The 21,648-nt window shown below is 40.6% G+C and overlaps 3 protein-coding genes across 6 annotated transcripts in view; 1 reads left to right on the forward strand and 2 right to left on the reverse strand.

Moving 5' to 3' along the window:
• Nucleotides 1-1,967: 1,967 nt before the first annotated feature.
• On the reverse strand, nucleotides 1,968-10,040 carry LOC103382895 (fibulin-1). Its single transcript, XM_008315868.3, has 14 exons — nucleotides 9,546-10,040; nucleotides 8,902-9,010; nucleotides 7,726-7,861; nucleotides 7,482-7,632; nucleotides 6,364-6,450; nucleotides 6,141-6,278; nucleotides 5,396-5,533; nucleotides 5,180-5,323; nucleotides 4,978-5,100; nucleotides 4,337-4,456; nucleotides 4,087-4,206; nucleotides 3,534-3,665; nucleotides 3,258-3,381; nucleotides 1,968-2,984 (listed from the first exon to the last, which is right to left on the reverse strand). The coding sequence occupies exons 1-14, from the start codon at nucleotides 9,613-9,615 to the stop codon at nucleotides 2,597-2,599; spliced, it is 1,980 nt and encodes a 659-aa protein (XP_008314090.1). The 5' UTR covers nucleotides 9,616-10,040; the 3' UTR covers nucleotides 1,968-2,596.
• A 352-nt stretch (nucleotides 10,041-10,392) lies between these two features.
• Nucleotides 10,393-18,947, reverse strand: trim24 (tripartite motif containing 24). Of its 4 annotated transcripts, none has more exons than XM_025057746.1 (19): nucleotides 18,188-18,947; nucleotides 17,818-17,939; nucleotides 17,571-17,718; nucleotides 16,893-17,025; nucleotides 16,607-16,723; nucleotides 16,353-16,467; nucleotides 16,099-16,245; nucleotides 15,706-15,820; nucleotides 15,042-15,181; nucleotides 14,486-14,728; nucleotides 14,136-14,258; nucleotides 13,910-14,057; nucleotides 13,720-13,777; nucleotides 13,494-13,611; nucleotides 12,914-13,230; nucleotides 12,413-12,524; nucleotides 12,214-12,288; nucleotides 11,977-12,132; nucleotides 10,393-11,894 (listed from the first exon to the last, which is right to left on the reverse strand). In XM_025057746.1, the coding sequence occupies exons 1-19, from the start codon at nucleotides 18,459-18,461 to the stop codon at nucleotides 11,319-11,321; spliced, it is 3,237 nt and encodes a 1,078-aa protein (XP_024913514.1). In that variant the 5' UTR covers nucleotides 18,462-18,947; the 3' UTR covers nucleotides 10,393-11,318. The 4 variants fall into 4 exon arrangements, with proteins under 4 accessions (XP_024913514.1, XP_024913513.1, XP_016890031.1 ...); XM_025057745.1 differs by having other exon boundaries at nucleotides 11,977-12,135; nucleotides 17,818-17,936; nucleotides 18,188-18,946; XM_017034542.2 differs by having other exon boundaries at nucleotides 11,977-12,135; nucleotides 14,486-14,707; nucleotides 18,188-18,945.
• Nucleotides 18,948-19,597: 650 nt separating this feature from the next.
• The window catches only part of LOC103382893 (3-oxo-5-beta-steroid 4-dehydrogenase-like), a 4,796-nt gene continuing 2,745 nt past the window's right edge, over nucleotides 19,598-21,648 (forward strand). The window contains exons 1-4 of the mRNA XM_008315866.3: nucleotides 19,598-19,758; nucleotides 19,854-20,021; nucleotides 20,141-20,257; nucleotides 20,337-20,414. Coding sequence (XP_008314088.2) covers nucleotides 19,666-19,758; nucleotides 19,854-20,021; nucleotides 20,141-20,257; nucleotides 20,337-20,414 — 456 coding nt within the window. The 5' untranslated portion in view covers nucleotides 19,598-19,665. The remainder of the gene's footprint in view (nucleotides 19,759-19,853; nucleotides 20,022-20,140; nucleotides 20,258-20,336; nucleotides 20,415-21,648) is intronic.

A 21,648-nucleotide genomic window follows, 5' to 3' on the forward strand; every position in this document is an offset into this window, starting at 1 on the left:
GACTGGAATTAGAGACTGAAAAGTCAAATATCGAGGTTTTGCATCTCTCCTCTCTTCTCTTACCTACGATCCTGCCCTGGTGGAGACGCCACTCCACTTTAAATGCCAGATGTTCTTTTCCAGCCATGATCTCAAAGGAAACATTCGACGCTGCACCAGAAGCTGACTTAGCCTCCGTGACTGTCCGCAGAAAAATGATGTCTGTTGGACACAGTGGTTTAAAGCTTTTATTATTCTGATAGAGGAAAGTTTCATAACTCCAGTATTAATGCTAAAATTAAACAATCATCTTATGGATATGTAACTGAATCTGACGACGTGTGGCTGCTTGGTAGATGGAAACTTTGACTTCACTGCAAATCATTTCAGACTTTGCTTTTGTAAGCTACTGTAAGTAAAGTCTGTATTGTAAGTGTACTTTTTTAACAAAATCCCTTAAGGAAATATTTAAAATCCTAGCATAAGGAGTTTAATAGAAACTGACACTAGTGGTGAAAATGCAGCCCCAAACTATTACAGAACGTTTTACTTTTTTAATTAAAGTCTTGTCAATCCATAAGGTCATTAACAACAGGCCTATATATATATATATATTTAGCCTTTTCTGTCTATTACCACCATTGGGGAAAGTCACAGTGAAGCTTTGCAATTCACAAATGCTGCCACAAGAGGCGCCATTCGGTATGCGGTTCCTCTGGCAATTAAACGCAGGACCTGCTGCATGTAATACACTATGGAACTATGGAGTCACAAAAAAAAAAAATAAATAAATAAATAAAATATATAGATTGTAGATAGTATGTTCTATCAGTTTTCAGCTAATTGTAGCTAATAATTTGGTGTCTGACAAACTGACTAAAATCTGAACATTTCTGCAGTCAATTATGATTTTAGAGAAATAATAATAATTTGCAAAGCACCATTAGTCCCATTGAGATGATATTGGCCAACCATCTCGGGACAAAAACAACAATATGTGCAGTGAGGAGAAACAGCTGGCGTAAAACGAGAGCTATTCTTAAAAATGACTAACGTATCACATTAACCAGAAAGACACGTTGTGGTTTAACTATAACAAATGAGTGGGTGGCTAAAGAAAATGCTAACATGTGTGACCTCAAATGTTTCAGGCTCTGTTGGAGAGGCACCCAAAACTAACAAATCTTATTTTCCGTATTTGTCGTACCCTCAGGTTCGGCGATGTCCACGAAGGACGGCAGGGAGAGGGCGCTGTAGGTGATGACGCGGACACAGTTGGGGGATGTACAGTCGCTGATACACCGCAGGTTGATTGTGGAAATCCTACTGTGTGTACAGTACAAAGAGGGGGGGTAAAAAGATGGGTGAACTCAGGGGTGATACTGCAGTAGAGTCTAAAGTTAGATGCACTTTACAAGAACAGTGAGTGAGAGAGAAACTCTCCAGCTGAGCTGAAGGATGAGGGAAAAAAAAACCCTGGCGACACCTTAATAGCTTCTTAGACCTCTGTGGTTAACCAAGTTAGGAAGAGGCCAAAATCCTGGACTAAAATACCAAAGGGTTTCCTGCGCATTAAGAGTCTGCTACAGCCATGGAGTGACAGTAATAACAACCAGGTGAGTTCAAACGGTTGGCTGTGACACAGAGGTCAAAGCAGCTGTGATCAACGTGTGGCCTTTCAATGAGAAATTGTCCTGGGATTTACAGAAAACATCAAACCTAGAACAGAAGTCACGTGATTTGAACAAATAATAAAAAATGTCCACTGCCCTGGAGTATTTATACATGTTCTTAATTAATAACTTCTCAAAAGTCCATAAATCCAACAGAGGTGCACACCACTACATGTTTCCTGATCCGCTCCATGTAGCAGGCTCAAGGCTTTGAAGTGGAAGAGAAGAACATTTGTCTGGTTGCATTTATCCAGCTGACCAGCAGAGCTCCTGGCCCTTTGGTATCGTTCACCGAGGATGTGCTGATAACCACCCAACACCAACACTAAAAGCACCATCCATCACAGCAGCTGTGACGCTGCCCCACCACTAATTGAGAGCCCACGCTGACCAGGGCCCCGGGGCCCATAAATAAGTGCCACACTTATTTTTCTTGCCGTCCGCGAAGGCGAGGTTTTTTTGATCGTATGGAGGAGCCGCTTGGACGGGATTAAAGGAAAAATGGGTTTCTACATTAAACGTGACCACAGCAGACGAAGCACCAGAGCGGGCGGCGGAAACCGTGGCCGGTGTGTGCATTAGATATTAAAAGGGAGAGAAGATTTTTTTTCAATGTCAATTTTTAATCTCGAGCACATACAAACAAATGGAAGCTGCCAGAGAAACGTGAGGTAGATTGAGATGCCTCTAATATACATGGAATGCCTCAGCTGCAACTGTATTTATGCAGCTGTAACAGCGCTTCAACAGCCACTCAGCTCCATCTAGTGGTGAAAGAAATGTTGTAAAAAAACATGTTTTGTAAGTAACATATAGTTCAGATTATATAAATTATTTGAAATAACATAATTTACTGCTAATATTATGAGGTGAAAAAAAACGGCTAAAGACACGAGTATTAAAAAACAGATATGAATATTTTTTATGAATTTAAGAGAGGCTGATTATCTAACAAAAAAGGAAGGTCGAACGGGCTGCTCCTGAGTGACAAACACTGCAATTTTAGCCATGTACAAATGCACCGTTCTGTATCGAATCAGCCTCATCTCCACGGTCAGAAAGTAGTCCCGGGGCTCAGACAGGACGTGCTGCAAGGAGATCACTCCTCCGTGGAGCTGTCGGTGTACGACGAAGACCCCCTCCTCGTTTCCCGATGTGATGTTCAACAGCATCTCGTCCCCCGGGATGGAATTGGACGGTCCCATGCGGAAAATGTCAGTGGGCACGGGCGTGTTGCTGGGGAAGCTGATGTTGTAAAAGGAGATTCTCAGGGGAAGCGAGAGACACGACGCCGGGTCCTGCGTGAACTCGCATGTAACGCGGTCGCAACGGCTGAAAAAGGGAAAAATAGAGGGACGGGCTCACTGAGTGGGGCAGCTGAAGAAGCGGGTGAGAAGATGTGTTCAAAATGAAGGTGCTAAAAACGGCGAAAGTGAAGTGAAGAACCGTCATCAAACCGAATTAGTAAAAATAATTTAAAAAAAGGTTACGGAACAGACTCTCCCCTTTTTGACCTACATGTGATTAGTGAGTGAGTGGGATGCATCATGCATCATGCACAGTCCAGGGAACAGTCATCATAACCGAGCGGCCGTCGTCTCTTACCCTTGTGTGACCTGCTGGAAGTTTTCTGGACACTGGAAGGACAGACATCGAAATCCTCCCTGGACGTTGAAGCAGCTCTCGGAGCCAGAGCAGTTGTGGTTCTCAGCTGCACACTCATCAACATCTGAAAACATATACACACACAGGGGTTATTGTCAACAGCTGACATGAATATGAGTCAACTTCCAAATTTATTTTTTATTTCAATTTAATATTTTCTAAGGGATTTTATAGAATAATTTACACCAGATATCATGTGGACGTTTGTCCACTAACCTTGACACGTGCGTCCATTGGGGCTGAGGATGTAGCCAATGGGAGGGCATGTACAGACGAAGCTTCCTGGTGTGTTGGAGCAGCTGTAGGAACACACGTGACCTCCAGCAGGAAGAGCACACTCGTCGATGTCTACGAGGAGTCGAGGACAACAACCTCGTCGATGTCTACGAGGAGTCGAGGAGTCGAGGAAAACAATTGGTCAGTGTATTTGTAGAGTAGTAAATACTGCTAGTATCTGATGATTTAAGACAGTGGTCCACAACCTTAGTTGTACTAAGGATCGTAACTGCGGACCAGTAGTGGTGAACTAATGGTTGAAGGATTTTCAAAATAAAACATCTTTTAGACTTTATTCTTTTAGTATCGGAGACATATTTTGTTTGAAATATTGGCAGATTATCTTTAAATGAAGAAAAGTAAATGGATCTGACTGAATGAAGTTAATTGAATAAAAATTTAAAGTACATTTTTTCACTGTGTCTCACTGCTGCCCCATATCAGTCTGCAGACCAGGGGTTGGGCACCAGTGTGACGACTGACAGTACAGTACCTTTGCACGTCACCCCATCGATGTCACTCAGCTGGTAACCACGGCGACAGTAGCACTGATAGGAGCCGTAGACGTTGACACACTCCTGGTTACAGGGGTTCTGCTCACACTCATTTACATCTGTGGAGACAAAGGCACCATATGTTGAGAAAAGCAGTGTTAAATTACACCCCCCAAACCCCCCTCCTTCCCCCCAAAAAAGCTCATTAATAAAGCTTAGTCATGATGAATAAAAGGGTGCCCACTCTACCCTCACAGCTCCTGCCGTCGCTGGACAGCTTGAAGCCGACGCTGCAGCTGCACCGATAAGAACCCTCCGTGTTCTCACACCTGTGTGCGCACAGTCGATGTCCCCTGCATTCATTGACGTCTGCAGGGACAAATGATGGAACAGAAGGAAAGGTCACCTGCTGTGATAAGTTACATAACGCTCTAATTCAGTGATCATCAACTGGCGGCATGCAGGCTGGATACGGCACGCCAAACATTTATTTATTTATTATATTTAATTAATAATGAAAAAAGTAATTAATAATGATAATTGATCGTAATAATTACAATTAAAAATACTTGAGTGTACGACCCCCTAGGTGTCAAATATAGTTGGTGACCTCCTGCTCTATATCAGGGGTGTCAAACATCTGGCCCGGGGGCCACTTTTGCTCCGTGAACCCTTCACATCTTAACTAGATGTCAAAAATAACTAAATTTTGTCATTAAAGTCATTTTTTAAAATTAAAATACTTTAGTTGGCCATTGGTTTTTAAATGTAATTTAATATATGATAATGTGATAAGGATATTATGATGTATGACATGTGTTCACAAAGACAAAACAGAGGCAGAATTTTACCAATTTCTAAAAAAAAAAACATCAGGAGAAACACTTTACCTTGGCACATTCTGCTGATGCTGTTGAACGTGAACCCAGCTCTGCACTCACAGCGGTACGAACCCAGCAGGTTTGTGCAGCCGTGGCCGACGCACACGCTGCCTGTACGACACTCGTCAATGTCTGAGACAAGAGTGTGAAGAAGAGGGACATCTCAGACACAACACTCCAAAAATCTCCACTCGTTTGGACCAGCACTGACCTTCACAGTGCGTGCCGTTCTCACGCAGATGATATCCTCTCCCGCAATAGACTATGTTCCTGCGACAGATGTAGGAACCCCGTGTGTTGATACAAGTGTGGCCAGCATGGCAGGGACTGTCGTTGGCCACGCACTCGTTTATATCTAATGAAACAAAATCGCAACAATGAGCAGAATTCTTCACTTTTATAATCTATAAAAAAAGTCCAGACTGACCCATGCAGCTGCCGGCAGCATCCTGAATGAATCCGGTGGAGCACGTCTCCTTTGGGTGGCAGCGAAACGACCCGGCGGTGTTGGTGCAGGTAAACTGTGGACCACAGTCGTGGGTCCCTAAAGTACACTCATCAATGTCTGCAACACAATCACTGCATGTCATCATATAAATATACATATAAATCTATATTTATATTGTATCTAAGCCCATTTCAAAACATATATATATATTATATGGACAAGCATCTAGGAAGCAGGGAAGTGTTTGGTGCTTGCTTAACACACCACAGCCAGAGCGGGATTCGAACCTTTGACCCTCCAATAACAATCCAATAACATATATACATGTCATCAACCATCAACAAGAAACTTGTTAAAAATCAAACAGCAAAAAATAAAATTGTAAACATAAACCGACAACAAACATCAATAATTTGGTTTGATGTCTGATCTTATTTAGTGGAAAATAACACATAAAACCTACAGTAATGAGCTATCGCTTGTATCCACTCATTGACAAGAGGACAACATAGGTGAATATCTATAGATAAAACCATCAAGGCATCTCTTTGATCCATAAATCTTTTTTTTTAGAACCAGATGATGTCACTTCCCTCTGTGGGATCAATGTGGGATTTTCTTCCTCCCTCTGTGGGATCAATGTGGGATTTTTTTTAATGACATATAAACTCTATATTCAAATGTAATGACAGGTTTATAGGGATCATATGATGGACATTAATACCTTCACATTTGTTGTTGTCCCTGAGTTCATACCCTGTGCCGCAGCTACTTTGTCTCTGACAGCGAAAGGAACCCTGTGTGTTGATGCACGTTTGACCGGAGACGCAGTCGTGACCGCCTGTGAGGCACTCGTTGATATCTGTGACATCAGAAAATTAAAAAAATGAAGCTTTAAAAATGAAGACAAATATGCATATGAATTATTAGTGTGAAGTGCTCTTTACCCTGACAGTTCACTCCATCACTCTTCAGTTGGTAACCGTCATGGCAGCCACAGGTGCCGTTCTTGCTCAGCTGAGCGCAGACGGAGTCTGAAAATATTGTGGTTTGTTAAAGTACGGGGTGTGGAGTTACAGTATGATACGTACTGTCAAGAACTTTCAACAGACCATCTTATCGTGAGCGAGTCTTTGGTGCACAACCATGTGATTAAAGTTGTAAACGAATCAAGAGATGATGCAGAAAAACCTGCTTTTTTAATCATCAGAGGTGTTGATAATAGAGACAAAACAAGGAGAAGTTTGATGGACTGTTATCAAGGTCTCATCTTCCGCAGTAGGGCAGTTGACCTTTAGTGAGACAGTGGTTTCTCCAAGGAAGCAGTTCATGTTGCATAGTACTTGTAATGATATTTTGAATTCTGGACTAACGTGCTTAATCATCACTCATTTATATGATACTATAGTTTTTTTCCCCAGTGTGAATTGACTTTTCTCCATGTTATTTCACATCTGTTCAAAAGCTCAAATATTTTGTAGAATTTTATTTGGCTTCCATTTCAAAGTAGTGTGTGTAAGTGATGGGCAGGAGACATTAAGATGAGCAAATGACTGCAATTTCCATAAAAAATGAATTGTATTTCTAAATTAAGTTTAATGTTCTTGTTTTATTCAATTGAATCAGAAAAACTAAATTTTTTCCTGCTGCTACACATTTGCAGATTGACGACTTTACGACTTAACTTACACATAAACAAAGGTGATATTTATGTTATAAAAGAGCCAATGAAAAATGCTGAGTTAGATACAGCTTTTTCTTGAGTCAGTACTTTATCACTTGGCTCCTTTTGCTCCACATTATTTACACAGAGCTGAAATGAAACTTTTGTGCTGTAGACAGTGAGGTGACAAAAGCTCTGACACATAACAGGTCACCATTTGGCAGCGAGACACTCAGTAGGTTTGTGTTTGTGTGTCTGTGTGTGTGTGTGTCAGTCTGTTTGTCCAGGACATTATCTGCTCCACAAGGCCATCAACGCTGCTCCATTTAAAACAATGGTGTCTCCAGAGATATGATGTCGACTAATGAAACCAAATGGCTTGTTCATGTATTTTTTTTTTACCTTCAGGCTTTGGTCGGACTTCTGTGGTGTTTTGGCTGCAGCAGGTTTTAGCCGTGTGTTCACAGCGGTCCCCCAAAAATAACTCCTGAAGATCGCAGTTTTTATTACGATCTAATGCCGACAGGCCCAGCATGCAGCAATCGCAACACGTCTACACAGGAAGAGAGGAGGGGAAAAAAAACAACTGTTAGCTTTGAAAAAAAAATAATAACAAGGAGCGTGTGAAGATCAGGGGAGAAGTCACCTTCGAGATTTGAGTCTCCCAGCCTTTTCCTTTGAAGAACGGTCGCTCACAGACTCCCTGATTTCGAGCGAACTCGACTCCGTGGTCACAGAGCTTCGCTATCTTCTCTGCTGTACAACACTGCTCCTGGGCGATACTGGGAGTCGGCAGGAATATATAAGACAGACAACAAAAGCCGAGTGGAGGAAACCAAGACATTACACAGACTCTCTTTCAGTGGGCTGGGGACGGTGGTCTTTGGGTTGGATGTTACTCCCTTAATTACTCCATTATTATTATTATTATTATTATTATGTGACACAGGTAATACCACACTCCAGTCCAGTAGGTGGCAGTAGTAGTAGGAGCAGTACGGTTATACCTCATTATTCAAATTAGTGGTTAATGTAACAAATACGACATTGTTAGAGATGACACTGGATCTTACTGGCTGAACTTTTTTTCTTTTTCTTCTTCTGGGAATGTTTTAAAACAACATCTGGGAATGTTGTTAAATTCACATAAAAAAGTTGTGTATTTTACCAGTGCACTGAACTTGTTAACTTGCACATCCTGTATTTTACCAGTGCACTGAACTTGTTGTTAACTTGCACAACATTTGTCATTTGTCTTTAGCGCCAAAAACCAAACAAGTTATGAGATACTGCTCACACACATTGCTGTTCTTTTCCAGTGTCGGGCGTCTGTACCAAATGTTTTGTCTGACCTCCATGTGTTGACCAGGTGTTCCTCCAGTTCATCAATCACCACCTCCACTCTCCCAAAAGTCAAAGAAGGCCCTCGAGTGTCAGAAATGCCCCCAGGAGGGGGCTTTTAACGCCTGCACTAACAACTGTTTAGTAGTTAAAACTGACAAACCTCCCTTCAAGGAGGACGGATGCCTGAGGGGCAAATAAACGATGTGCAGCTTGTTGCGCCTCAGGGTTTCTTCCTGCTTTTAAATATGCCCTAACAAATACTAGTATGGAGGCTGCAGACACTTCCCACCAGAAAACGTTAACATTCTAGTAAAATATTGTTCTGCATCTAGGCTCACGGAAGTGTATTTTAAATATTTTTGTATTTTTCTTTTAGCACATTTAAGAATAATAATAATAATATACAAAGGGCAAAATACTTTAGCTATCTTTTAAATTGTATGTGAGCTTAGCCTTGGTCACCAGGCGTTTCTTTTACCTGCAGGTGTGTGAGTGGGCAATGGGGGGCAGTATTGTACAGTCTTGTCCTCTCAGAGCTGCATCCCGTCCATTCTGACAGCACGTCTGTAAAGTGGGAGCCTGTGGTTCTGCAGCGTTGGAATGAGGGCCATTTAAAGAAAGAGGAGCATAAGAATGTAGTAAATTGTTTAAAAAAAAAAAAAAAGACCATTCCACTGCCAAGAGTTACTATTGGCATTTTAACTACGAAAAGGGTACAAGCCCACAAATAAAGGCGGTTACTTTTTGACCCCTGCTAGAGAAATTGATTGTATAAATTCGGCAAAACTAACTTGTATAAATTGTTTCTTTACAATCAATCACTTCAATCATCACTTCAAACTCCAGAAGAATTCATAAAGTTCTATCTATCTCTAAATATAATTGAATGAGATCGGGACGTAGGTATGTATGCATGTAGCACAGACTGACCAGTTGTTTGTCACTCACTGTTAATAAAATTGGCATCTCACACACTCGCCTGACAGAAAATTAATTAAAAACAAAACTGATGAACTTACAACGACCCGATAATATTAACAAACGATAACTGACATTTAATTATTTAGAAATATAGCAAATTTCAGGCAGAATAAATAAATTAAATTAAGTAAATAATCTCACCTTGTCCATGTAAAGTTGAGAATAATGACAAGACTACGGTGAGTATTGTCCACTGCGTCATCTCTGCCATTTTGATTTAAAATTAATACTCAAAAGGAGGACTAGAAGGAGGAGATTTACGAGGAGACCCTGCTCCACTGAACACGGGAAGGACATTAAGCAGGAGACGGGGCAGGAGTTTTAAAACTTGGCGTGAAATTGTGGGTGGAGCTGGAGGTGACACTTGACCACTGCCGACAATGACCGAGTCCTAGGACCACTTTGAGGAATACGAAGTGTGTAGGTATAAGAGTAAGGTCGTACAATCTTTACAAGTTAGTCTTAAATTATATACTTATTATCGTATTATTGAAGAACTCGCGTGTTTATGAGAATTATATTTTGTTACAAAAAAAGTATAATTTCATGAGACTTAAAATCTCATTATTACGAGAACAAATAGTATATTTAGAAATAAGACGTAAATATATATGGATTAAGTCCTACAAGTACGTAAAACTCGTAGTAATTCGAGAAAATCAACGCCGTAATACAACTACAAAAGCGCAATTTAAAAAAAGGTATACAATCTTAATACTGTATTATACTGTACTGTAATTATTAAAAACGATTCGGGGAAAGTCCTATTATGACAAGGAAAAAGTAATGACTCTATGAGAATAACTTATTTTACAAAAAATGAGTAATGTGGGAATATTCCGAAATAATCCTAACATTACGAGAAAGAAATATATTAATTACGTAGGAAAAGATTCGAAATATTACGTAAAAATCGTAATGTGACGAGAAAAAAATGTTATATTTCACTGGTGAAAAGTAAATTTCGTACTATTAAACCAAACAAAAGTCAGTTCTATGTAATAGATTTATTACAAATATTAAAATGCCACTGTTTTAATGCTCATTATTGTTGTTCATTCATAGTTGCTGCGTGGATCCAGGTCTGTTCCTATGTTAAGGTGCCATGCTTACATTCATTACCTCTTTTGAAATGGTCCAAAAGTTAATAAATCCATTGTTTATTAATATTAGGGTTCTTGTCAAGTAATACTGAGTGACACATTCGGGCGCAGATACAGCACGCTGTTCTCAGAAGCTGATAGTGACACAGTGTCTCCTAACTTATCTTGTGACAGGGAACAGCCAAATAATACATTTTATGATTTGGACAAAACAACTGTATTGTAAGAACAGTTCAGTTTCATCATGTTTTCTTTTTGATTGGAGTTTACACACTGATAGCACCAATATATCAGCTTTAAAAAAAAACTACAGTACAGCAGCCATATTTGTATGTATATGGCTTTATGACAGGAACTTTGACCAAAACCTATAAAATACCATTTGTTTACCAGTCCAGCAGCCATTAAACAAGGGCTTTAGCCTATGAACAACCGTCATGTGACAGAATTTATATTCAGTTTTAACACATGCATTGCCATCTAGTCTGATTGCATCAATTGTACATTTGCCTGATAATTTACACTTCACCTTCTATGCGTTGGCATCACAGAAAACTGCCCTAGTACGAAACCTCTGTACAATTTCACTAGTTTAAATGTACATCTACAGTTTCACGTCAACTGTACAAGTCCTGTCAGTGCTGTATTACCATAATCGTTACTACTACATGTATAAAATGGTACAAAAACTGCCTGCAGCAAACACCCATCCCCACTGGGGCAAATTCGACCAAAGAGTACAATCATCTATCACACACTCACACACACACACACACACACACACGCACACACGCACACACAGACACTCCATCTATCCTTCTTCCTGACTGGCTGTGTCTACAGGAGCCGACTCCTCCTCGTGGTTTTCAGGTGGTTCAACAGTTTTACAGTCTTCATGGAGCTCAGGGGTCTCCAGTTTTAAGGAGCAGGGAGCTCCTTCTTGTCTCGTTTCCCCACCATCAGTCTGAGAGCTCTTCACTGCCTCTGCAGGGGTTGTCTCCTCCTGCTGCACCTCCTCCATGGTTGCCACTTCTCCGTCAGCAGCCGGTTCACTCATCATCTTCTCCTTTTCCTCCTCGTCGTTTGCTTTTTCCACTGTTTCGAGCTTTTCTTCCTCTGCTGTCGCTGCCGTTTCCTGTTCGGGATCCAGATCCTCTTCTAGAGAGGGGATTCCCTTTCCCTCAATGTTTTGGGGTTCATCCTCTCCTCTGTGTGCCTCACCTTCCTGCATCATCTCTTCCTCTTCGTCTTCTATTTCATCCTCTAGAGGAGGGATCATCTGTTCTTCCCTCCCTCCTGGGAACACCTTGTCAGGGTAGACGACCTTCAGTTGCTCCTCAAAATAGTCCTCCAAGTAGAGGCCTGCACTCCCCACTTCTGAGGTCGCCTGGACAGTCGGAAGAAAATGATGGACTTTACATGTTCACACGGGAAAACTTTTTCATTTTTAAAATAAAACTGATGTTTACCTTGAAGTACTTGGAACAGTTGAAAAATATCAGCCGGACATCTGCAACCAAACCCTCTGGAGAAGTGTAACAGTCTTCCTCGGATTTTGACGCCAGTCTCCTCCTCACGATGGACAAGTCCATCGGTTTCTGGATAAGCTCTTTGTACCTTTTTGTCTCCTTGGTGAAGACAGAATGAAGGTTTGAATGACATTTACCGGATATTTAAAGTAGATTAAAAAAAGTTTCAAAAGTTACCGATTGAGACGCCGGCCCTTGGAAGTCAGTGCTGAAGTCGTTGCAGAGCAGACGCAGCAACAACCACTCACACTTCTGTGTTGAAATAAAACAATAACTGTTTTATTTAGGCTTTTTTTAGATGTTTAAATGTAACAATAACTGTTTTATTTAGGCTTTTTTGTTTGAATGTTTAAATGTTCTGGTGAAAGAGGCTCACCCTTCTATCAAGAGGCGACAATCCGTCTGAGGTGTTCTCGTCCTTACTGTCACAGCCGTACGTCATCTCAGGGGAGACCAGGTTTCGGCAGAGTGAACAGAACCACTCACCACTGAGACGTGAGAAGAGATGGGAGAAATAAAGTCCAGCGAGGAAAAGGAGAGGGACGAGTGTGTTGGCGCCTCTAGTATTAGCACTATTTAATACTAGAATTAAACCTGACTGTTGAATGAAATGACAGACAGAGTCGGAGTAGGAGAAATAAATAGACAGTGAGAGGAAATACTTACATAGAACAGCAGAGGGAGACATACAGATAACAGATAGAAAAGGAGAGATATAGACAGGGAGGAAAAAGGCTGAGGGAGGAAATCAGGGGGACAGAAGGGAAGGAATGGGAGAAAAAGAAAAAACAAAGAAAGAAGGAAAGAAGGAAAAACATCCATTCTGAAGACCTAATTTTCACTGTCCCTATGAAAACTGGTCCACAGTCCATCTCACCTGGGAGACTCGTTGAGGGAGGGGATGTGACAGGAGAGATGAAAAACTTTGGGACACTTGTCACAACAGAGCAGCTCTCCTCCGTTCTGACAAACAGCACACCAGTCCTCGTTGGGATCGTCCTCCGGCTCCGCCCGCTTCTCCGACGGTGCTGTTGCCGAGGGCTGAGGACACGGTTCTTTAACAGCACTGGACTCTGGGTTAGGGGCTGGATCTGGGACAAATGACTGCTGTTGTTGCTGCTGCTGTTGGTGATGATGTTGCTGCCGAGGCTTTGAGGGAGCACCTGTGCTGCTGTCAGGCAAACTGGACTGAACCTGAAATACAGATGCATTCAAAACCGAGATAAAGACTTCAGCTTCACCCAGTAATTTGTGTAATATGTGAAAAAAAACATTATTAACAAAGAGAAAGTTAAATATAAATAAATCGTCAAGCACTTAAACTGTGACAGTGTCACCTTTCACAAAACTCAGAAAAACAAATTGCTAATTCTTTCATACCAAAATGTGCCATTTTTGGCCCAAGATAATGACCTTTATTTAAAAAAAAAGTAAATTTTACAAAAAAGTATTCCTACAAAATGAACTTCATCCTCATCCTCTGGTTCGTCCTTGATGACAATTATTGGACCTGGAGAAAACCTCCTTCGTCGCTTGGCAGGCGGAGGATCGGGCGTCTGCTTCCACGAAGACGATCTTCATCGTGGCGATCATCATACAGAGAAGACATGAAAACATGTTCATCAGCATCATGTGAATACAGCATAAATGCAGTGTAACTGACACTCAGAATCTGTCTCTTACCCTGAGCTTCTGTCTGAAGATGAGGGTTTGGCTGCAGAAGAGTTTTGCCTTCCTTGGACTGGGGGGGAAAAAACAAAAACAAAACACATTTCAACACTTTTGAAGCCTAGAGGAAAAAAAGCAACCCAAATATTTATTTTGGTGTGAGACTTTTTGAAGTTTGGTCTTGGAATGCAGCCTGGGTACTCACCTGATACGTGTTTAAACGGGGCTGTTTTGTCAGCTGCCGTTAACGTCATACTTGGCGCTGAGCTCATTTTGGGGACAGAGATGGTGATGGACGGAACAGAGCCGCTGGCTTCAGTCCTTTTCAGGAAGGAGGATTCTGGTGCGAGCCTCTAATAGAAGCACAAAACCAATACATTTTAAATGCACTACCACAGCAGTGTGAAACAACCAACTCATTTCCTACCAACCTGGTGCAGTGAACCGTGTGCAGCCGCTCCGACAGACAGCGGATGCGGATATCGTGTGGCCCCCTGCGACACATCGGTGGGTTTGGGATGGAGGCTGGACTGATGGATCAGTTCTCTCAGAGACTAAATATGAAAACAACAGTGTTAGGAGAGTGGTTTAGTCATTTCTAAAAAATATTAGTATTGGTCATTTTAGTGGAATTATTCCAGGGACTGAAAGTGTGTGCAAACCGATAAGAGGCAATGATAAAAATTAATTAAAAATGTCTAATCTTTTTGTTTTTACGTAGCATTTCAAAGACATTTCTGTCTTCATTTGCTTTTCAGAGCACAATATAAGAGAATTTTACCTGAGCAGAGGAAAAGGCCGTGTTCTGAAGCATGGATGATGTAGGACTTCTGTTGGCGGAACTCCCAAACCTACGTCCTAGTTGCATCACACTCGTCGGTCCCTGGGACGGGGAGGAATCTCCGTTGATTGGCCTGGTGGGTGGTGGTGGGCCCAAGGGTCCCGGAGGTCTGATGTTTTGGTACCAGGACCAGTAGTTGGATGGGGGCTGTTGTCTGTGGGACTGTTGGGAAAGCTTGTCAACCTTGGACAGAGGGGTAGCCAAACAGTTTCATCAGCAATGGAAGAGGCTAAACTTTACAAATTGTACGCTCTGTAAACTGATAACAAGGTGGAGATGACAAGCTTTTCCACAGTATTCAACTGAAGACTTTCCCACTGCAAAATACCAGGATCACCGAGTACTTTACATGTCTTTCTGCTCTGTAAACATACGCAGCACTAATGAACTGTTGTATGATGAGACAGCAACTCTGTGGATTTGAGTTACTTTAAAATCAGTTCATCCCTCTGCTGAGGACAATTTAACCTGTAAGAAGGAATAAAAAAGGCAGTACCTGCATTTGGAGCTGGGCCAGTGTACTCTGTCGCTGCTGAGCTGAGAGGGACAGGCTGGCAGCTGTAGGCTCTGCTCTCGGTCCGGACTGATTGTTGGGGATGGGCATTCGTCCTGGGCCCCTTTCCACCATCAGTGAACCTGCACCACAGACACTGACTTTTAATAAACTGCTCTGAATTATTCTGGTGAACATTTTTTACTGGATTTTACAGTAAACTGATAAAGATAACATTGGCTGACCGATTATTATTATTATGTAATATCTGTAAAGATCGTTATCGGTTTTTCCTCCAATAATGAAAACCAATAACGCAATGCCTGGGTTTCGCTTAAATGATGTGTGCCCTAAAAATTTGTTTTGGGGATAAACAGCTGTATATTAAAAGGGAAGTCACTAGATGGCAGCATTGCAGCTCATTTACTTAATCTCATACTCATACGGTGGTTTGCACAGTTAAATCAATAATTACAATAAATATTATCAGGCCTTACAACGGTGACATACATGTTCCAGAATTTTGTTTATTTTTTCATGCATTCACTGTCATCTTATAAAGACTTAGAAATTTAAAAAAGCAACTTTTCTTTTTTCAGCCAATCAGCAGCATGTTTTCGCTTCCTATTAAACCTAACTTTGGGTTTCACAGTGATGGAACTCTCACCAAGATCGACATTTGTGGCCCAGAATCCGGAGCGACACTGAAAGCGAACAGAACTCTGTGGGATGACTGAGGGACTGCAGCCTGCTCTCATCAGGAAATGAATTTGGTAAAGAATCTGTGAGGGAATAAAAAAGTCAGCGTCAGCTTGAAATAATTTACTGGAGAATTCTGTGGGTGCACTCACACTAAGGATGTTGTACCGCGCCCAAGCGTGATTGCCCCCTAATTTCAGGGCTAATGTGAGTGCCATTTCGCTTGCCTTTGAGGTAATACGAGTGTGGGCCAATGAGGGACAGAGATGGAGGCAATTGACACTTTAGCACGACCCAGAACAACAAGGCCTAATGTGAGTGCGTCCTTAGATATTGTTGCGTAATTAGTCACGAAACCCACCAGTCTCTTGCAGTACAGGAGAGCCGTCCCACTATGGCTAGCCGTTGCCCACTTTGTGAAGCTGATCACATGGTCGAGGTGCTGACCCAGAGAGTTGACGTCGTCCTGCTGCTTCTTCAAACTGACCTCATGTTCTTTGGTGAGACCCTGGGTGTTAATGAAATGGTTCCAATATTTTAAAATCTGATTTTCAAAATGCAGCTCAGATAGACTCTTTGGTGGAAAGAAACAGATTATATAAAAAATATATATACCTCCAGCTGGTTCACCAAAATCTTTCCTTTCCTGTTGATCTCCATGATTAAGTTACAAATGGATTTCTTTATTTCGTTGGTAACAGCTTTCCGGTTTTCATCAACCTGCTGAAGTCTGGGAGTGAAGCCAGTAAAGAATTATAAGCCTAATAAAGTCATAGAATCATCCAACATGATTTACATTTTTATTATTGTGGATTAAAAAGATAATTTTTAAAGGTTAATGACAACTAGAGGGAAAATTAAAACTTTACCCAGAGTTGATACAGCAGGAAACATCCTCAACAGCTTTTCTTTTCTCTTGCAACTGCTGTGTCATGTTCTCCAGATATTGCTTGTGGTTCCTGTACGCATCCTCCAAAAACTGATAGCTAGAAAAAAAACACATTAAAGCTTGTCAGTCGCAATGGAAAACCTTTTTTTGACAGTGACGTGAATTCATGTCCTTGCGTATTTTCACTGAAGACTTAATCAAAAGGAGATGGTGCGACATGCAAGAAGGAGAAACATTCTTTAAAAGAATCACAACATTTGACATACTTATGATCTTTGTGCTTCTGCAGCTGACAGTCTCGACACGTGAGTCGGTCACACGTTTCACAAAACAGCTTCAGTGGCTCCTGTTTGTGGATGTCGCAAAAAACTGGCTTCTGTGCGGAGAACCCTGGAATTTCTGACAAACAAAGAAATCAAATTTAAAACGAACACTAATGTTTTATTTGTCTTTTAAGGTCAGAATGTGTTCTACAAGCCACCACCAAGATGCACACTATGGACTTAAAACCACCAACTCTATGATGCTACAAATTTGGTTAAACTTTTACATATTTTTCTTAACATTTTCCATAATAATAAGACCATTATTTGAATTAGTCACAAAAGAATATGTGAGACACCGATGTCTACCCGCTGATATGTGACTTTCTGTTCCAGCAATACACATAAAATTAAGTGTTTGTCATATTTATTAATCATTATAATTATCATCATGATAAGTACTGAATAGTCATAATGAACCCACAGTTACTCATATTATATGATTAATATTATATTAATCATATAAAAAATAAATTATTTGAGGCCCTTGTATTTAACATTAAATTAAATAATATAATAAATCATTACTAATAATTTCAACATTTAATTAATACAATTTAAATGTTTTCAATCAATCAATTTTTGACTAATTTTAATTAGTCAGCAGTTATTTGTACTCACCTGGAGACATCTCTGTCTTTTGTCGGATGGTGTGATCCCTTGTGAATTTTACCCTCTGGTGCGCCTCGATGCATGTCAAGCACAGGTACTCCACGCACTCCACGCAGTAACCTGTCACTTCTGTGTTGTCATCACAGCTCATACACAGCTGTTGAATGCAGATTTGGACAAACACCAAATTCAGAGTCAACGCTTGAGTCAGAGGTGCCAGATGACAGAAGCCTCAAGACATAAGGTCAACACTCACCTGACTGCTTTTCTCTACTGTGCTGCTTGGCACTTCAGCAGAGTCCTTGACAAAATAATTATCCAGCACGTCTATTTCCCAGCATTCTTGCCTGCATACAGGACATCGAATGGCACCCACTACTGAGAAAATAAAAAGATTTTTTTATGGTGTCAAGCGTCGTTTTCAACATCAGTTTTATAGGCCACAAACAGACAGTAACTGTGCAAATGTATTCATAGACCCATATAAATAATTACACAAAGACTTAATGATACTGCCAGCATTCTTAATGTGTCAGAAGGAATCCAACCACAGTACAGTCAAAAATATTTTTTTATGAAACCTAAAACAAAATAAATGTTTTCGTGAATTCCAGTTTGTTTCTTACGCGGTTTGCCGTTGTCCACTATAGCTGGTGAGTCTCTCCTCGGGTCAGCAGTCCTGAAGGGCGCCGGAAGACACTTCTTACAGAAGGAGTGGAGACACGGCAGCAGTTTGGGTTCCCTGTTCTGGAAGCTCAACTTGCAGACGGGACAGGTATCCATTAGTCCGAATGTGCCCTGCTGCTTGAGCCTCTCCTCCTCGGCAGGCAAACTTTCAGCTTCATTTTCCACAATGATGACAATGTCGTCGTTGTCTATATTTTCAGCACTATTATCCATTTCTGCCCCACGAAATGTGCTTATTCCCGATTCTCTGGGATCGATCGATCAATCAATCAATATTAGCGTTTCCACTGCTAACAGACGTCAGCCTTTCATTGTACATGAAAAAAACCATATATTGACAAAACTAGCGTTGTGTACTTACATACAACCATAACACGCAGTCGTTTCATTTCTACAAGACTCGGTATGGAACAGTTTATCAACTGTTTTCGGTAAATTGTTTCGTCTTGGAAGCTAAATTAGCAACATAGCTTGTTAACACTAAACACACTATTAGGTTAAGGAAACGGCAAACTGCTTAGGGTTTTACTTCCCCTGTTAACTGATGAAACATATAACCAACGCACCGTATTATTTTAATCTAAATTATTGTACATACATCATGTTTTGAAGCTTGTATATGTGAGAAAAGCAACCATTCTTCCCCTCGGCGTTCAAAACACTGACCATATTACCCACAGTGCATTGCGAAAGTTTAAAGCGACAGTGTGACGATGATGGTGTACCATGGAAATGTTTCCCGTTGTTTTTTGTTTGTTTAGTTGTATTTTCTCATTTCTCCTTGTGTTTAAATAAAATGGCAGATCTATAATATTATCTACACACGGATGTTTGTTCTAAGTTTTAAATAGCTTAAATACATAATGTAGCTATGTTCTAAGTTTTAAATAGCTTAAATACCAGCTTAAATATAGCTTTTTAATTACAATTAATTAAATAATCCAAGCGCATACTAGAAAACAAAATGTAACAGAACATATATGTCATTAAATATGATGATCTTGAAGAATTTGGTCTGTTTAGTTGAACAAAGCGCTGATGAACTTACAGCAACATATATGTCATTAAATATGATGATCTTCTAGTTTTGATTTACTGACAAAAAAGTTACTCAATGAGAAGAATTTGGTCTGTTTAGTTGAACAGAGCGCTGATGAACTTACAGCAATATATTTTTTAAAATGTGAATAAAGAAATCATTGACATTTATAGTTCTCCATTACATTACATTACAAATACATGAAAAGAGCAGCAGTTGAAACAGTAAACACACAAAAAACAAAACAATTAGCTGCAGAGCACTGACATCCTGGGAGGAGTCTGATATTTTTATTATTGCCTCACTCCTGGAGAAACAGCCATACCAAAGTCCACCAGAGGAGAACACGCTCCTCTGTCATCAGAGTGAAAAATAGAAATGGAGCTTACGGCCGAGAAGCACAGTGTTCCGCTATGTGATGGAAACAACATACCTCTCATAGGACTCGGCACTTATGGGAATCCCCGCACGGTAAGTCACTATATTTAGTCAATTTTTCTGCACAGGAACCAAAAACTTTTTAAAGTAAAAGCCCACTTCAAACCATCTGGTATTTATTTTGTCAGACCCCAAAAGGAAGTGCATATGAAGCAGTCAAAGTGGCTATAGAAGTTGGGTACAGGCACATTGATGGGGCTTTGGTGTATTTCAATGAACATGAAGTGGGACAGGCAATAAGGGATAAAATAGCAGATGGAACTGTGAAGAGAGGAGACATCTTCTACTGCGGGAAGGTATTGTGCAAAGTTTACCTACGTGATGTGTATGTCAGCTGTCAGTTTTCAAAAACTGAAAAATTGTGCTGATAAAATATATATATAAAAAATCTATTTCACCTGCACTTCCACTGCAGCTGTGGAACACTTACCATCCTCCAGAAATGGTGCGACCTGCGTTGGAGAAAACTTTGGAGGCATTACAGCTGGACTATGTTGACCTTTATATCGTAGAACTTCCAATGGCCTTCAAGGTGACTGTGTAATTACACAATACTTTGTCACAACCACTCTGTGTCACTTCAATGAAATCGTTTTTTTTTTTTTCTGAAGCCAGGGGATAATTTCTTCCCTAAAGATGAAAGTGGAAAGTGGCTTTATCACGAGACGGATCTCTGTGCAACATGGGAGGTGAGATGTGTGTTGATCAGTGCTGATTCAAAGTTGGGCTCTAGAGCAGTGTTCTATAGGAAGGAAGGAAAGTGAACACCTACTACTATATATATCCAACGAAGAACAGGTCCTGCTCTCTAGGTCAAGTAAGTGGACGTGTGCTGGCGCAGGTTTCAGTGATTAATTTTAAATTTGCTCTTGCTATGTGTGACAGAGGTCACATGAGTGAAAGAATGGTTAACACTTGAATCAACTGGGATCAATGGTCCAATCATTGACCTTTCAACAAACAGACGTTGCATGTTCAGGATCTGTTTAATGTGTTCACTCCAAAGAGTCTGAATGGTTGTCTTTTCCTGAATCTTCCATAAACCGGATGCCTGTCCAGTGTGTACAAACCAGAAAAGGAATAGGACACACCTAAGCAAACTATGGCCCGTGGTCCAGATATGGCCCGCTGGGCTTTCTAATCTAAAAACACTGGTACAATGTTTGGTAAAGGCTGATGTCAATTCTTCTGTTTCATGCATTACAACAAATCAACTGTAATTTTCAAAAGTTTAGGTTTATTCTTGTACATTTTATTTAATTGTTCCACCCCGTGTTCAACATCTAACTAACACTGAACCGGCCCACCTTTCCAAACTGGCAGTTACCGATTGGCTGTGAGATTTGGACCCAACTACTATCACCTGTTGATAGTAGTGACTGAAGGGATTCCAGGTTTGTTTTTTGTTTTGTTTTTTGGGATTCAAAACTATTTTCTCAGTGTAACATACACTGTTTAGTCACCTGCCAAACAGACCAGTCAAAGGATTGAGAGTATTATCTATGTACAATCTGTTCACATTAACATAGCATCACTATTAATAAGAATCTGAAAAATGTTTTCACAAAAACTCCCACAAAGGATGTTGCAATTGCAACTACCCTGACTGAAGCCAATTTTTCAAGATTTTCAATAATTTACTCCTGAGGAATGTGTGAACTCTTCTGAGTCTAAAAGCCAGATTATATGGCAGATGAGATGCTCTTGGCTGCACACAAACGATTTATATAAAATTACATTTTTACGCCTTCAATTTTTCATATCTTCACCAGAGCTGGCTCACCTCACTAACAACTCACACTGTGTACTCAGGCTTCAGTGAATCACTGTCATATTTTATCTGCAACTGTGGATTTCAACATCTGAAAAATTAATGTTCTGAATCTTTATTCTCAGGAGACACGCCTTGTTGGCTTTTCCTGG

The sequence above is a fragment of the Cynoglossus semilaevis genome, chromosome 8 (assembly GCF_000523025.1).
Source record: "Cynoglossus semilaevis isolate Cse_v1.0 chromosome 8, Cse_v1.0, whole genome shotgun sequence".
Lineage (NCBI taxonomy): Eukaryota > Metazoa > Chordata > Actinopteri > Pleuronectiformes > Cynoglossidae > Cynoglossus > Cynoglossus semilaevis.